A 16,730-nucleotide genomic window follows, 5' to 3' on the forward strand; every position below is an offset into this window, starting at 1 on the left:
TGTTCAAACCTTTTATGAATTTCTTGGCTTGCTTATTTGAATGAACAGATTATTTTGGTGTGTAATGCAACCACAGGGGGGCACAATCCAGTGTCTTCATGTGCCGGTCCCAAGTCCGGGTAAAAGCAGAGGGTTGTGTCAGGAAGGGCATCCAACACAAAATTTAAGTCAAATCAAACATGCAAATCGCAGCCCAGGTTAACAACGACCGCCACTGGTGCTGTTGACCTACAGGGTGCCAGTGGAAATTGGACTACTGTTGGTCAAAGAAGGAGAGGAGGAAGGCGTGTTCATAGGCAAAGAGAGAAGAGGAAGGGCAGGAGTGTAGGACTTAGAGCAGGGACTTTGAATGTAGGGACTTTGTCAGGGAAAACTAGAGAGTTGGCTGATATGACGGAGAGAAGAAAGGTGGATATCTTGTGTGTTCAAGAGGCCAGGTGGAAAGGTAGCAAGGCCTATAGATTAGGAGAGGGGTTCAAGCTGTTTTATCATGGTATGGATGGAAAGAGGAATGGAGTAGGAGTTATCCTGAAGGAGGATTTTGATAGGAAAGTTCTGGAGGTGAAGACAGTGTCAGATAGGGTCTGAAGCTGCTGATGTTGTCAGTGATTATGCCCCACAGGTAGGATGTGAGTTAGAAGAGAAGGAGAAATTCTGGAGGGAGATGGATGAGGTGATTCAGGGTATCCCTAGTGGTGAGAGAGCGGAGCGGTGACTGGGGCAGACTTCAACAGACATGTTGGTGAGGGAAACAGAGGTGATGAGGAAGTGATGGGTAAGTTTGGTATGCAGGACAGGAATGCAGAAGGACAGATGGTGGTAGACTTCGCAAAAAGGATAAAAATGGCTGTAGTGAACACATTTTTCCAGAAAAGGGAGGAGCATAGAGTGACATATAAGAGTGGAGGCAGGAGCACACAAGTTGAATACATGTTGTGCAGGCGTTCCAACCTGAAAGAGATCAGTGATTGCAAGGTAGTGGCTGGGGAGGGTGTAGCCAGACAGCATAGGATGGTGGTGTGTAGGATGACTCTGGTGGTGAGGAAGATGAAGAGGACAACGGACGAGCAGAGGACCAAGTGGTGGAAGTTGGAAAATGAAGAGTGTTGTATGGCTTTCAGGGAGGAGATGAAACAGAATCTGGGAGGTCAGGAGGTTCTTCCAGATGACTGGACAGCTACAGCTAAAGTGATCAGGGGAGACAGGTAGGGGGGAACTTGGTGTGTCATCTGGAAAGAGGATAGCAGATAAGGAGACTTGGTGGTGGAATGAGGAAGTTCAGGAGAGAAAAAGGTTAGCTAAGAAGAAGTGGGACACTGAGAGGACAGAAGAGAACAGACAGGAGTACAGGGAGATGCAGAGTAAGGTGAAGGTAGATATGGCAAAGGCCAAACAAAGGGCGTATGAGGATTTGTATGATAGGTTGGACACTAAGGAGAGAGAGGTGGATTTGTACAGGTTGACGAGGCAGAGAGACAGAGATGAGAAGGATGTGCAGCAGGTTAGGGTGATCAAGGACAGGGATGGAAATGGGTTGACAGGTGCCACAAGTGTGATGGAAAGATGGAAGGAATACTTTGAAGAGTTGATGAATGAGGAAAATGTTAGAGAGCACAGAGTAGAAGAGGTGACTGTTGTGGAGCAGGAAGTAGCAAAGATCAGTAAGGATGAAGTGAGGAAGACGTTGAAAAGGATGAAGAGTGGAAAGGCAGTTGGTCCTGACGACATACCTGTGGAGGTATGGAAGTGTTTAGGAGAGGTGGCAGTAGAGTTTTTGACTGGGCTATTTAACAAGATCTTAGAGAGTGAGAGGATGCCTGAGGAATGGAGGAGACGTGTACTGGTGCCCATCTTTAAGAACAACGGAGACGTGCAGAGTTGTGGAAACTACAGAGGAATAAAGCTGATGAGTCACAGAATGAAGTTATGGGAAAGAGTAGTGGAGGCTAGGCTGAGGTCAGAAGTGAGCATTTGTGAGAAGCAGTATGGTTTCATGCCAAGAACGAGTACCACAGATGCAATATTTGTGTCATGAGTCCCCCTTGGGACTTCCTGCCAGAGGACCTTTATTTTGTATAGACTTCTTGTTTCCCCTTGTTCTGGTCTCTGGCAGCTTTATGTTAGTAATTTGTGTTCATGAGTTTCACCTGTTTCTATTATGTTCCTAATCACTGTTTGTGTTCTCCCTATTTATACGTCCCCCTTTCCTTTGTTCCCTGCCGAATCATTAGTTGTGTTTTGTTGCAGTTCTAGCTGTAGTTGTGTTTTATGAGCAGTCTCCCTGTTACCGTCCAATCCGGTTCCCTGCAAATTTACGGAGAAGGCCAGAAGGAGCTGCAGAGTGGCAAGTATGTTTGAGTGGTGCAGGACATGTATGAGAGCTGTACGACAGTGGTGAGGTATGCTGTAGGGGTGACAGAGGAGTTCAAGGTGGAGGTGGGACTGCACCAAGGATCGGCTTTGAGCCCCTTCTTATTTGCTGTGGTGATGAACAGGCTGACAGATGAGGTTAGACAGGAATTTCCATGGACCATGATGTTTGCAGATGACATTGTCATCTGTAGTGAGAGCAAGAGCAGGTGGAGGAAAATCTAGAGAGGTGGAGGTTTTCTCTGGAAAGGAGAGGAATGAAGCTTAGCTGCAGTAAAACAGAGTACATGTGTGTAAATGAGAGGGACTCAAGTAGAACGATGAGATTACAACTCCCTGTAATCTCATTGTTCTACTAGAGGTGAAGAAGGTGGAGGATTTTAAGTACCTAGGGTCAACAGTCCAGAGCAATGGAGAGTGTGGAAAAGAAGTGAAGAGACGTGTACAAGCAGGTTGGAACGGGTGGAGGAAAGTGTCAGGTGTCATGTGTGACAAAAGAGTGTCAGCAAAAATTAAAGGAAAGGTGAAAGAAAGTGGTGAGACCAGCAATGTTGTATGGTTTAGAGACAGTGGCACGGAGAAAAAGACAGGAGGCAGAGCTGGAGGCAGCAGAGCTGAATATGTTGAGGTTCTTTCTGGGAGTGATGAGGATGGATAGGATCAGGAATGAGTACATCGGAGGGAGAGCTCATGTTAGATGTTTTGGAGAAAAAGCCAGGGAAGCCAGATTGAGATGGTTTGGACATGTTCAGAGGAGGGACAGTGAATACATTGGTAAAAGGATGCTGAGGTTAGAGCTGCCAGGAAGGAGGCCTAGAGGAAGACCAAAGAGGAGGTTCTTGAATGTAGTGAAGGAGGACATGAGGATAGTTGGTGTGGGTGAGGAGAATACAGAGGATAGGGTTCCCGGGCGCAGCAGCACTGGCTGCCCACTACTCCGGGTGTGTGTTCACAGTGTGTGTTTGTTCACTTGCTGTGTGTGTGCACTTTGGAATTGGGTTAAATGTGTAAGTTTGGTACATAATTTTTCATAATAATATTAAATGGAGGCAGATGATTTGCTGTGGTGACCCCTGAAGGGAGCAGCCAAAAGGAAAAGAAGATTATTTTGGTGTGTGTGTGTCACACCCCTGTTACAGTTATACTTGCATCCACCCATTATTACAGTTATAGTAAAATCCTTGCACACATTTTGCACCATTAATCACTGTTTAAAAAAAAACAAAATGTGTGTTGACATCACACTGCAGCAGCCAGACAGCAGTATGATTTTTCTGGAGATGATTCGGTTGCTGTTCTGTCATTTATCACTAATGCTGGCTCAGTGTTATGTCAGTGTTCCATAATTGTGAGACCATGAGGTAATACCTTTGCACTTTGCACTGCTGCATCAATGCAGTATGAATCACAGAGACTGCTGATGATGACATGGCCCTGTGGAGCTGTCACCGTGGCACAATGGAAGGGATGACCATGAAAGACCATTGAAAGACATTACAAGTGGAAGTGGTTAAACTTTTTGCTAACTCATTCATATGTATTCAGCTGTTCTGAAAGCATGATCTATATGTACCCTGCCTCTTGCCCAGATTTAAGGGTAATCTGTCCAGTAGATATTAAGAGATCAGCTCAGACTACAAGCTTTAATGGTTTTTTAATGGACTGATATCACAATTTCTAAACCTTTGCCTCTGGCAAATAATATAATGTGTCTCAGCTGGGGTCTTTTAAACTCAGTGGGTGATTATTTCAAATAGTGGACTAGCATTATGAACTGCAGTGAAGGCAGTTTTCCAGTGTTTTGCTGTGAAAATGTGGTCAGTGTTTGTATGTCCAGAATTGGTGGATCACTGCAGGGACTGAGTGGGCTCAGTCCGTCTGTTCACTGTGAATGTCAATGTATTCCAGTAGGCCCCAGGGACACTGCTGTTCACACTTAATTGGGTGAGAAATCCAACAAACATAATTGTAAACATCCTAAAAGGGATACCTTGACATTTTGATTTGAGTCTGTGATCTGTGTGAGTCTGTTTGGTTGTTGCAGACAGTTGTCATGTTGTTGTGGGGGAGAGTGCAGTATCTCCATGACACCTTGTTGAATCAAAACATGCTTTCTATCTTCATGACACCTTTTTGACTCAAAACATGCTTTCTATGCATTTTGAAACCCATTATTAAAAGTAATCACTGTTCAGAAAAGTAAAAATGTTTGTTGAACCCACCCTCAATTAGTGTATCTGTTTTCTCTGGAATTGCTTTTAAAACCAGCAGAGAATAACGTAATGTATTCACCTGGGTGTTGTAGATGTCAGTGAAAAGAAAGTGATAGAATAAAGTTGTAATACAATATTACTAAAAATCAGTAAGCATCACGCACTTGTTCTAAAGAGTAAAAGTGCATCCTTGACCTTGGAAACAGTAGTTTGACTAAATAAAACCAGCACTTAACTGTTGTTCAAGAAGCAGTAGATGCCATTTAGCTGCTTTAAAATTACCAGTCATAAGTAAAGTCTAGTCACATTCATTTTAACCAGACCACCACTGCTGCTGTTCCCTCCAGCACCACCAGCCTCTTTGTGTACCAACCTTCAGAACTGTTGATTAAAATGGGATTTAATGTTCTTGTATGTTTACAAACATCACTTCTTTTGTACCATTACTGTATGGATCAGTAGAACTGGTCACAATAAAGACAGATTTTTTAACTGCATCTGACAGTCTTTGTTAATGGATGGAGTATGCTATGTAGGCATGGAGATAGCCTCTTCTGCACTTTTAGGAGCAAGAAAAAACAGATTGAGCATCCATCCATTATTTGCACCCCCTTATTCTTAACCAGGGTCACCGGGATCTGCTGGAGCCTATCCCAGCTCTATTTGGGTGAAAGGCAGGGGTACACCCAGGAAAGGTCACCAGTCGATCACAGGGCCACATAGAGACAAACAACCTCACACACTCACACTCACTCCTATGGACAGTTCACCAATCAACCTAACATTCATGTTTTTGGACAGCTGGAGGAAACCGGAGTACCTGGAGAACAGGAAGAACATGCAAACTCCACACAGAAAGACCCCTGCTGGATTTCAAACCAGGAACCTTCTTGCTGTGAAGCAACAGTGCTAACCATTCATCCACCATGCTGCCCACAGATTAAGCAACCACATAAATTTTGATGAGTTTGCATCTTCTCGCATCTGATTTTAGCCATTTTGTGTTCATTTTTATATGTTATTATCCTTGTTAACTTAACTGTAGTAACAGAACCACCAAGGTTAATCTGCCCACAAACACCAAAAAGGTTAGGACCAAGAATTCCAGAGCAAAGACCCTCACCATAAAAGACAGACAGACTGAGTAATGTTTTATTGGCAGCCAAGACTGCCTTAAAAAAACACCCAGGGACAATCTGTGAACAGTGAACTCTTGCTAACCCTCAACAGAACATTCTACTCAAATGTGACCAGTGACCAAATGCACACACATGAACACGCTCTTTCAGGAAAACCCCATGGACCCCAGGACTAGGCCAGAGACCAGCCATGAAACATTAACCAAACACTCTGCTGCTCTCTAACAGGATCCAACTTGAAGGACTGATGGAGCTGTTATGACTCCTACTGGAGAGATTACCTTTGTGAAAGCCACACACAAGTTTGTATTTAGATTAATAATTTGTCTGTATTAAGTAATGCAATTTGAGATATTGCAATCATATTAGCCTATCTGGATTATGAGTGTTTGAAAGTCATATGTAGCTAAATAATCACCTGTGTCACCAGGTAATAAATTTGTAACTGTCAGCCATTCAGTTTATTATGATAAAACCTCTGCTATGAGCATGAGTTTAATTCTAATTAACTGTTGCTGTTAATTTAGTTATGTGCAACAGAAAGTGTCACTGAAAATAGTCACAGTGACAGTGAAGTGATCACTCTCTTTAATAAGATATTCTGCAGTTAGTATTTTTGAACACACAATTAGTTTAAATTCCCTGCCTTCAGACAGGCAGGCTTTTGTTCTCAATTTTCTTCCTTCTCTTTGTTGTGGTTTTCCCCATTCTTCGGTCTTTTTCCCTCTTCTGCTGATAAGCCTTTGCGGATCTTACTCTCTTGGCAAGAAGGCCTACTACTGAATTACCAGTAAAGTCAGCTAGCAAAGTTTGTGCATTTTTCTAAATCATTAAGCAACAGCAACACACCAGCCTGCTGAGTTTCCAGCATCCCACCAGCATCACCAGGCCGCCAGAGCAACTACAGACCCCTCTGATCCCCTGGGTGATGAAGAGGCGCTTTAGGTTCGCCGACCCAAAGCTCACCTCCGGAACACCCAGATTGAATGACATCATCGGGTACCGACAGCCGACCTGGGCAAAACTGCATCAAAGTAGGCTACACTGGCTTCTCCCTCTTCTCTGAATCAGCTGGTGTCTCACTGATATCTATTCAATAATTTCACAAATTAACCCCGCTTATTAAGTAATTAGCCACTAGTTTTATCTTACCAGAGCAAATGACCAAACTAGAATGCCATTTTGACTACTAATGATCAAAATCACCTTGAGTTAGCGATTAATTCACTTGTGATTTATGTTATTTGCAGCCACTGGCTCTGTAACCATCTGTGGGTGTAACACTTCCAAGGTACAGTTCTATCACTGATGTTTAGTTTTAATAAATGGCGGAAACCTCAGTCCTTCTGTTCTGGTCTCTGTCGGTTGCGAAACAATAACATCACTGTTTGGTACTGAACTCATTCTTCAGATCACTAAATTGATAACTACATTCATAATCATTTGAATGGGTAGTCCACGAAAACGACTTGGTGCTCTGAGGTAATTAATTAACATTTTTCATAAATAATTAATGACTATTCATCAATTCAATATCACTACATAAGGACAGAAATACAAGTATGTGTGTGTCTGAGAGACCTACCTGCTTCATATGTCGTGGCATGTGCTGTCATACTCCAGGTGCTAGATTTGCGGCCTTTCGTTACCATAACAGCAAACTCGTACATGGTGTTTGGCTTGAGGCCGGTGACGGTGTGGCTGAGTGCTGTGGTGTCTGCAGACTGGACAGAGAAAACACTGTATAACTTAGATGTGAGAATGAGACTAATATGTTGTCATGAAAGGGGACAAAATTAAAGACATATTGATGTTAAAAACTTGTTCTGAATATCCTAAAACACTGTATAAGTGTCTGTCCTTTGAGCATCTTATTCCCTCTCTCTGGAAGACGTGTACTCCTGTTTGTGATGTAATGGCTAGATAAACTCAGTTGTGCTTTAAATTTAAGACCAGACTACTGGTTTGTCCATTTGGCACCAAGAAAATATCTTCTTTTCAGATTCTGATGGAAAGAAAACAACACAAGCCTTCTCTCTCGCTCTGTCTCCCTCTATCTGTGCTTTATTAAGGTGCGCAAACTGTCTGCCCTTGTATAGATTTCCTATTTCCATTGTTTTTTAGGTTATTGTCAAAGTTTTGTTGAAGTTACTATCTGGATGTCCTAATATCTTAATAAAAAGCCTCCAATTAATCCAGAATGCCGCAGCCAGAGTCCTGACAGGAACTAGCAAGAGAGATCATATTTCTCCTATATTGGCTTCTCTTCATTGGCTCCCTGTAAAATATAGAATAGAATTTAAAATCCTTCTTCTCACATACAAATCCCTTCATAATCAAGCTCCTTCATACCTTAAAGACCTCATAGTACCATATTATCCCAATAGACCACTTCGCTCTCAGAGTGCAGGCCTACTTGTGGTTCCCAGAGTTCTCAAAAGCAGAATGGGAGGCAGAGCCTTTAGCTATCAAGCTCCTCTCCTGTGGAACCAGCTCTCAGCCTGGGTTCAGGAGGCAGACACTCTCTGTACTTTTAAGGCTAGACTTAAAACCTTCCTCTTTGACAAAGCATATAGTTAGGGCTGGCTTCAGGCAACCCTGAACCATCCCTTAGTTAGTTATGCTGCTATAGGCCTAGACTGCCCGAGGACCATCGGTGCACTGAGCTCCCCTACCCTAACCCCCCCCCACCTCATGTATATTCCACCATTGAATGTTACTAACCTTGTGCTCTCTCTCTCCCCTAGTTTGTGCTCTCTCCCTCTCTCCCTGTTCTCTCTGTACCTTCTGCAGGTGTCCCTGGTCCTGGAGCTGTTTATCGCTGATGTGCAGTTACTGGCCCCACCAACTTGCAGTGTCTATTTGTTGTTTATTGTTGCTGTTCTTTTCTCTCTGCTCTATCCACTCACCCCAACCGGTCGAGGCAGATGGCCGCCCAAACTGAGCCCGGTTCTGCTGGAGGTTTTTTTCTTCCGTTAAAGGGAGTTTTTTCCTCTCCACTGTCGCCAAGTGCTTGCTCATAAGAGAATTGTTGGGTTTTTAGTTTTAGTTTTTGTAAAGTGCCTTGAGATGATTTGTATTGTGATTTGGCGCTATACAAATAAAATTGAATTGAATTGAATTGAAGTTCAAAGTTTGGATGGAAGAAAAGAACTTTCACCAGATGAACAGCCAAACATGAGAAGATCAGTAGGAATTTTTCTTGGTAAATCAACAATCAAAATGATTCTAGGTTGTGTTTTACTGCAAGTTTTGGCAAATGAGACTATTTTGAAACATATTTCTTGATGAATAAAATTTTTAAACAATAAAAAACACACACACATTTCTTCCAAGCTCTTTTCTCCTTAGATTGCTGTAACTTCACGAATATCATTTACAGTGCCTGTGCTCTGTTTAGTCTTACTGATGAAATGCTTGTTTTTGGAAGCGGGCAGCACACAAAATGATTGATACAAGGTTAAATCCCTAACATCTGATAATTAACAGCTGCAGGTAGTGGAGTTGCTGTGGTAATACTTCTTGTTCAAAAGAAATTAAGTGGTGAACTAGAAATGTCAGTAAGGAAGGCATTTTAATAAACATGTATGCAAAACTTTTTACTGTGGTCTAACTTTATTTTCAGCAACTGGCACCCTGTGTGAGTGTGGAGCTTATACAAAAGAGGTGGGTCAAAGTAATTGCTTGGAGTCACAAAACCCCAGGTCAAGTCCCAAATCAGGACCAGCAGGTTAGTTCCAAAATTAAGCTAGTATGGAGCCAGAACAGTGACAGTTACACTTTGGCACTGACAACAAAATCAGGACTAAAAAATAAAACATTTGTATGGAAGCATTTGTGCTGAAAAGAAAAACAATGGCATTGAAAAAAAGTATTAATACTGAAAAAAATTATATTATTCTCAGTTTTTGTTGATGTCAGTGTTTTTCAATGTCAAAGTTATTTATTTTTCAATGACAATCTTATGATTTTTCTGTTATGTTATGTTCTGGCTAAATACACTAGTCCTAATTCAAAAGTCAAATTGCAGGACCCACATTAGGAACAATTACCCTGTTGAGTAACAGCAGCAACACTATGTAACTTTTGCTCACGGTTTCCCCCATCATGGGCAGCGCAATACACGTGAATTTGTTGACTAAGCTGACGGAACTGGGGAATCCAATGTGTAAGCCTGTCCAATACTGCTCGTGTCCGACCACTCTTTCTTTTCTTCGTTTCCTCTGACAGAACCGTCATTGGTTTCTTCACTGGCTCTGCCAGTTGGTTTTGAGAATCCCGTGTTAGATCGTTTCGCTTTATAGTTAGCTGTTGGTTAACTCCACCCAGGCTATGAATAAAACGTGACGTATGCTGTAAAATAGGTCGCACTCTTCCGCTGGCAGCAGATGAGCATGGCTGAGTGATCCTACCCAATAATGAAAGTTGCATAGTCCTGTTGGAGCAGATGCAAGCCTGCTCAGGCTGCAACAGTGGTAAAATTCATCTAGATAAGAATTACTCAACAACTGAAGTAATTTTAGAGACATTATTTTAAGGTCGAAAAACTACATAGTGTTGCTTTCTCACATGTAGGCTCAAGTCTTAAAATACACATGACCAATTTATACAGAAAACCAGGAATTTGCAAACATTTCATGTCATAACAGGTAAGTCTGACATCAGTCCCAAGTCTTAAAGAATGTATTTCAAATCCAAAAGAAATCATTATTTGTCGGGCAATTCCAAGAAAAGCCCCTGTTAGTCGCGGGTTATTCATCTGTCTGTGTGGCCAAATGCATCAATCCCTCATGACTGTGCAAGGTAACTGCAGATTGATTCTAAGTGTATATTAGGGTTTGATTTTTGTGATGTCTGGTATTGGACTCTTATTTTGGTTTCTGACTTCCGGTTTGGTCCCTGTGTAACTCAAGGTTGCTTTATGTTGATTAGTTAGGATTGGTTTCACCTGTGTTTTGTTGAGCTTTTGTTTCAAGTGTATATATACCTGGTTTCTTTTGTTTGTTGCTCGAGGATTAACGTTGCCAGTCGGCGCCCACAGTGAGGTCCAATTCCTGGTTCTAGTCCCTCAGCGTCAGGGCGAAGGCACCCACGCCAAGGTCCAGTTCACAATTCCAGCTCCTTGGCGTCGGGGCAATGGTGGCTGTGTGGGCTAACACCACTGCACCTCCAGACCCTGAGCCATGTCACGATGGGTCTGCCAGTCCTGCTAACACCACCGCCTCCCTGGTACCAGAACCTCAGTGCGCCGACGTCAGCGTCGCCGCTGAGGTTGTTCTCCTTCCCCAGACCGGAGCTTCATCCCAGTGGGTTGGCTGAGCTAGCTGATGCCACTGCAACTTCTGGTCCCGAGTTTCGCCCTAGTGGTTTGGCAGGGCTTGCTGATGCATTCCATGGATAGGAGCTTTGTCCCAGTGGCTCAGCTGGTTCTGCTGATGCCACCGCCTCCCCTGGTACTTCATTCCAGTGGGTTGGTTCGGCTGGCTGATGCCACTGCACCTCCGGACCCTGAGCCCCGTCATGGTGGGTCGGCCGGGCTAGCCGATGCCATTGCAACTCCCGGATCAGAGCTTTGCCCTTGTGGCTCGGCTCGGCTCGGCTTGCTGACGCCACTGGAATGCCTGGTCCCGAGTTTCGCCCCAGTGGTTCCGCAGGGCTTCTACTGCCACTGCATTCCCCGGGTTGGAGATTTGTCCCATGGGTTCTATTTTTGATTTGTGTGACGTCTGGTATTGGACTTTTATTTTGGTTTCTGATTTCCGGTTTGGTCCCTGTGTAAGTCAAGGTAGTTATTATTATTGCCTGCCTATCTGCCGAGTGGCTGAGGTTCATGGTTGCTTGCCCACCGAGTGGTGGAGTGTTTGTTAACCTGCCGATGTTTGAAGCCTGGTGGGTCATTATTTTGAAACTTTTGGTTTTGAGGAAGATATAAAGTTATTCTAGTTAAAAAGTCCTACTGACTCTATAGTGTAACAAAATCATGTTGTAAGTCTTTTTTGTCAAGCCAAGTCTAAGGTCATTACTCGGGTCTAACATGTCTCTCTGTCCTGTCCACACCTCTGACATCAGTGAAAAACTAAGCAGTGAGGTAGAATTCCTTCACATGAACTGTAAGGATCAAACTGCCTGTGTTTACCTTGTATTTTCCACTGGTAGAGTAGGTGGTCTTCCACTTTACGGAGTAGTATCGGACTTCAGATGACTTCTGGTTCTTGGTCATGGAATTGTCAGCCCAGGATACACGGACAGAGTCTGATGACAGGGCCACAGCTTGGACCCCAACTGGGGGTATCATGGGAGTGCTGGTGTCTGGCATGGGAGTGGGGTATTTATCAAAGAGATGGAAGACGTCATCTTCAGATGGGTCTATGGGGTCTGGGTGAGGGAATGGGTATTTACCCATAACCAGGGTGTTTGGGAGTAAATAATGAAATCATGCAGTGTAATAAATGTGTGATAATATGGAGACATGAATGATATAAGCATAAATTAATGAATATAGGTTTATTACATGGTATGTAAAAAGAAATGCATAAGATGACATGCAAGTACAAAGATTTTTGAGAGGAGAGAAGGAGGATTGGATGGATGTGGTAGTGAAAAACAGAGACAAAAGAGGAGAGAAAAAGACAAAGCATAAGAAGGAAGTAAGAAGATGCCACTGTGAACAGGACATGGAGCCACAGATCCACAGAAGGATGTCCTTTATTCAAAACCTAAAGTCAGACTTGAGTATGAAAAACTTCAACATTTTTTAGCTATTTTTTGTTGGTTCATGCTTTTTTTGGTAGCCAGAGCTACAAATGTGTTATAAACCTAGCAGCTAAAAATAGTACATATTAAACATTGCTGTCATTATTCAAAAATATTCTGAGAGTTTAATGTAAAAGAAACAATACCAGCATTGTAGTTACAAGCTTTTCACCCATCATGATATTATTTTCCAGCCACCATGTCAATTCAAACACCATTTTCTTTGGTACATTGGAACAAATGAAACACATCTGGGTGGATCTGTGGCTCCAGACCCACAGTAGAGAATAGATGCTGCCTACAGGTGCCTTCAGAAATACTAGCCTACAGGTGCCTTCAGAAATACTAGAGGCTACATATGAGCATGCTTTAGTAACCAAAACTAAAAAATAAAACAGAGGAACATGGGCATGGACTGTATGTGACATCTTTGAAATATAATTTCATGGAGAAATATTGCTCATTACAAAATTGATCTATTCCCCTTTGTAGCAGTTTTTACTTTTAAACCACTCTTTACTTGACATTTTATTATTGTATTGCTATATACTAATATTTTTTATTTTTCACCTAGTTGTTTTTAATTCTTTGTCTTCTGAATCTAACTTTTCATGAATTGTTCATTTTACAATGATCCTCTGCATACAAAAATAAACAAAAACATTGTTTCATAGATGTTGCACCTGAACGCCTCATATGTACAAAAATGACTGGGAGAAGCACCTAAAGGCAGCAGAACATGAAACAGATGCTTGTGGATGCTATCAGAGAGCTGGAGCGAGCAGCAATAAACACAGTGAGCTGAAGAATAAAATGTAGAACTACTCTGCTGATTCCAGCTCTGTGACCATGAATCTACTGAAGTCAAACCTACTGAAGGATAAACATAGTTAGTGATACAGATAGTTTAAAATAAACACACATCAGCTCTGACATTCACACAACTCACTGCAGAGTCACTGACAAAATTTCATTAAACTTTCAGTAAAAAAATCAACTCAGAACACAAATGGACATTAATTTGAAATTGTAAGCTATGAAATATAACATAAATGATAAGAATTAGTCTGGATAAGATGATCATTGTTTTTTTTATGGTTCTGTGCATTACTTTTTTTTTTTTTAGAAAAGGCCACAAGGGGCTGCTATAAGCTGATCTATGTCTGTCCCTTTGAAACAGATCTTTTTTAAAAAGAAAAATCAGGTTATAACATCTATTTTTGTCTCATTGCCTTTACACACACATACTGTATTCTCTCTATCATATACAGATTTTAGTGTTACTGGAACAAGTCATGGCTGCACAGCTGAACAGACTGCTCTGCCTCCTTAGGTTCCACATCAAATCTACCTACACTGTCTGAGCTACTGACAAGCCCACATAAGCAACAGGTGCAAATGGGATCTCTCACTGAACACATACATGACTGTGCACAGGTTTTGGGCACTTCAGTTGTTTATACTCATATTGATTAAACAGCACAATCAGGAAAATGTCTCCCAAATACATTCTGAGGCATGGTGAACATAATGCCAGCCACAGTGCCACAGAACAGTGGCCAGTTCTTGAAGATGCTTGAAGCAACCTGCCCAGTACTTTGGCAAACTGTGTACCTAGGTCCTCTTTTAAAGCCCTTTAAAATGGCCTCACTTTAGCTTTAATGCCTGCATTTTTTGACAGTATTGTATGGTAAAACTAGACTTATTTTTTAAAGTGACACTAAATACTAAGCAACAGACACCTTAGCAGTCCTTAAGCCCCGTCTTACTGATCATGATACCCAGTGAATAGCTTGCTATACGCCACTAAAGGCATGCTCATGGCTCATGTTGGTACAGAGACTCAAATAGCAGCTTCATAGCAGGAAAAGTAAAGGTGTGACTGACAACACTAAAAATAACTGCAGTCCATTTAGATGAGCTAATTGCAGGGTCCAGCTCTTGGACATGGCTCAGTGTCATAGCTTACTTAATGGAACTGAGCCATGGTTTGTGCTTTTCTTCAGTTGGTATGTCAGAACCATCCTCCTACATAGCTGGCTAGCTACCTAGTAGCTGGTGACATTGCTAAAAGAAGTCAGACATACAAGAAACACCACCAGCAAAAAACAAAAGAAGTCAAAGGACCATAAAACAACAGCACACAGCAAAAATAAGGTGTATAGCATGTCTATTATTCCACATTTCTTAAGCTGTCTCATTTCATTTTAAAGATGTCACTACGCTTTCCAGATCACTGTAATTCATCTGCTAAGAACACTATTATTAGTACTTATAAACATGATGGAAAAAACCTACAAAAATAAGACCAAACTTGTAACAGACCTGGCACTGTGGTTATGCAATTAAATCCTGAGGCACAGAATCATCTAATACCGACTGGGCTGCATAAACTAACGCTGTTTATTCCATGATTCCAGTATTATCGGAAGTATTGATTATACCTTTAACTGAGGCTTTTTACTAATTACTGCCTTGTTCGTTAGTTTTTAGTGTCCCCTGGAAATGTATCTATGTTTGATTTGCTGTTTTTTGTATTGACAGTGCTTCTTCTTTGTGTTGCTTATATGTTCTCTCGTTGGTGGATGTGTTTTCTAAAATGCATGTATTTTATTTAGGTGCAATATTTTTCATTTTTTTAATGCATCGTGTTCTCAATGTTGACAAGACCTTTTCTTTATTTTTTAATTGTTTTTTTGCCTGTTGCCAATCTGCCTGAACAATGAACACACAGTACTGTGGAAAGTATACAGCCCCACAAGTTTATGAGAAGGGCGACTCAGTGGTGAGAGCTGAGGAGGGTTCGTCCTGTTGTGTCTGCAGTGTAAACAAGCCCACTGAGAGAATCAACACTCACATCTAATGCGCTGCTGTTGAAGAGAGATGTACAGCTGCAGGCCAACTAGAGAGAGACTGATGGAGAGAGAGAGAGAGATTGATGATGGAGGTGTGTGGAGCTGTGGGGTGAGCTGCAGCAGGCAGTGTCGTGCTTAAACTGTTCGTCCAGCATCACAATAAAGCTCCAGTCAGGACAGAATACTGATGAGGACACAGGACACGCCTCCTCCTCCTCGCCTTCTACTCTCTCCTCCCTCATTTCCTTATTCTCTACATCCCTCCATTTTCTGGCTTTTCTTCCTCCTTTCCACATTGATCTTTACTCCCTCTTTCCTCTCTCCCAATGCTCTACACATACTCTTCTACATCTCTCCATCTTCTCATATTTCTTGTCTTGTCCCTACCCCCATCTCCTTCTCTTTCTGTGGTCCTCGAGTCATTGATTAAATGTAGGTTTGGCAGTTGGTTGAGGATCAGTTCTGTCTCTGCAGTGTGTGGGCGATGAGGCGAGGACAAGGCAGTATATTAACGAGGATCCCACTGTTAACGAGCCATTTTTTAAAGCTCTCATAAAAAACTCTCCAGCAGCCTGCCGCAATAAAGTGATGGAGAATTCAGCTTGTTCTGGCATGACAAGACAGAAAGTGTGTGTGTGTGTGTGTGTGAGGGTGTGTGTGTGTGTGTGTGTGTGTGTGTGTGTGTGTCACTGATGATGACCTCGTCTCAGCTTATGAACTCCCAACTGTCGCACTACAACTCCATGTTAGACTGTATGTCTAGTGAAAAGTGATATTTTTACATACCTCCGCAAAAATCTAAATGTGCCTGTATATCTCTATAGTGCACCGGATGCATTTATATATTTCTACAGAAGTTTTTTTTGTCTATACAAAAATCTACCTATGTCTACAAAATGGATGTGTGTCCACATATCTATATAGATCTCCATCCAGATGCCAAATGATTTCAAAATCTGTTATCTCTAATGAACTCCAAGAGTGTTTACAAATCTCAGTATCGCTCCACATATGTTTATGTAGCTCTAAACAGCACCAGACATACGTATGAATCACTATCTAACTGTGGATGTGTTTACATTACAGATTATATCAGTGTAGAGACACTGGTATAGCTACAAAGTCAGTTTCCCTAATACAAACCCTGGATCACTAGTGACATCAATCCTTAACCAGAAGAAGGAGGCATTTAAAGCTGGAGACAAAGAAAGACTCAAGCATGTCCAACATGAGCTGAAGAGGAGATCAAAGCAGGTTAAGGAGGACTGCAAAAACAATAAAGAGAAAAATCTACAGCACAACAACATCAGAGAGCTGTGGAGGAGAATTAGCAACGTCACTGGCTACAAAAAAAAGAACAACCAGGTACCAGTGGGTGATGTGGACAGAGCCAATGAACT

At 42.1% G+C, this 16,730-nt stretch overlaps 1 protein-coding gene across 1 annotated transcript in view; it reads right to left on the bottom strand.

The window, feature by feature from the left end:
- The window catches only part of LOC113124673 (netrin receptor DCC-like), a 131,271-nt gene that overhangs the window by 78,639 nt on the left and 35,902 nt on the right, over positions 1-16,730 (bottom strand). Inside the window, exons 10-11 of the mRNA XM_026297722.1 lie at positions 11,859-12,097; positions 7,308-7,446 (exon numbers count right to left, since the gene is read on the bottom strand). Of these exons, the coding sequence (XP_026153507.1) occupies positions 7,308-7,446; positions 11,859-12,097 (378 nt within the window). The remainder of the gene's footprint in view (positions 1-7,307; positions 7,447-11,858; positions 12,098-16,730) is intronic.

Source organism: Mastacembelus armatus, chromosome 12 (assembly GCF_900324485.2).
Source record: "Mastacembelus armatus chromosome 12, fMasArm1.2, whole genome shotgun sequence".
Classification (NCBI taxonomy): Eukaryota; Metazoa; Chordata; class Actinopteri; order Synbranchiformes; family Mastacembelidae; genus Mastacembelus; species Mastacembelus armatus.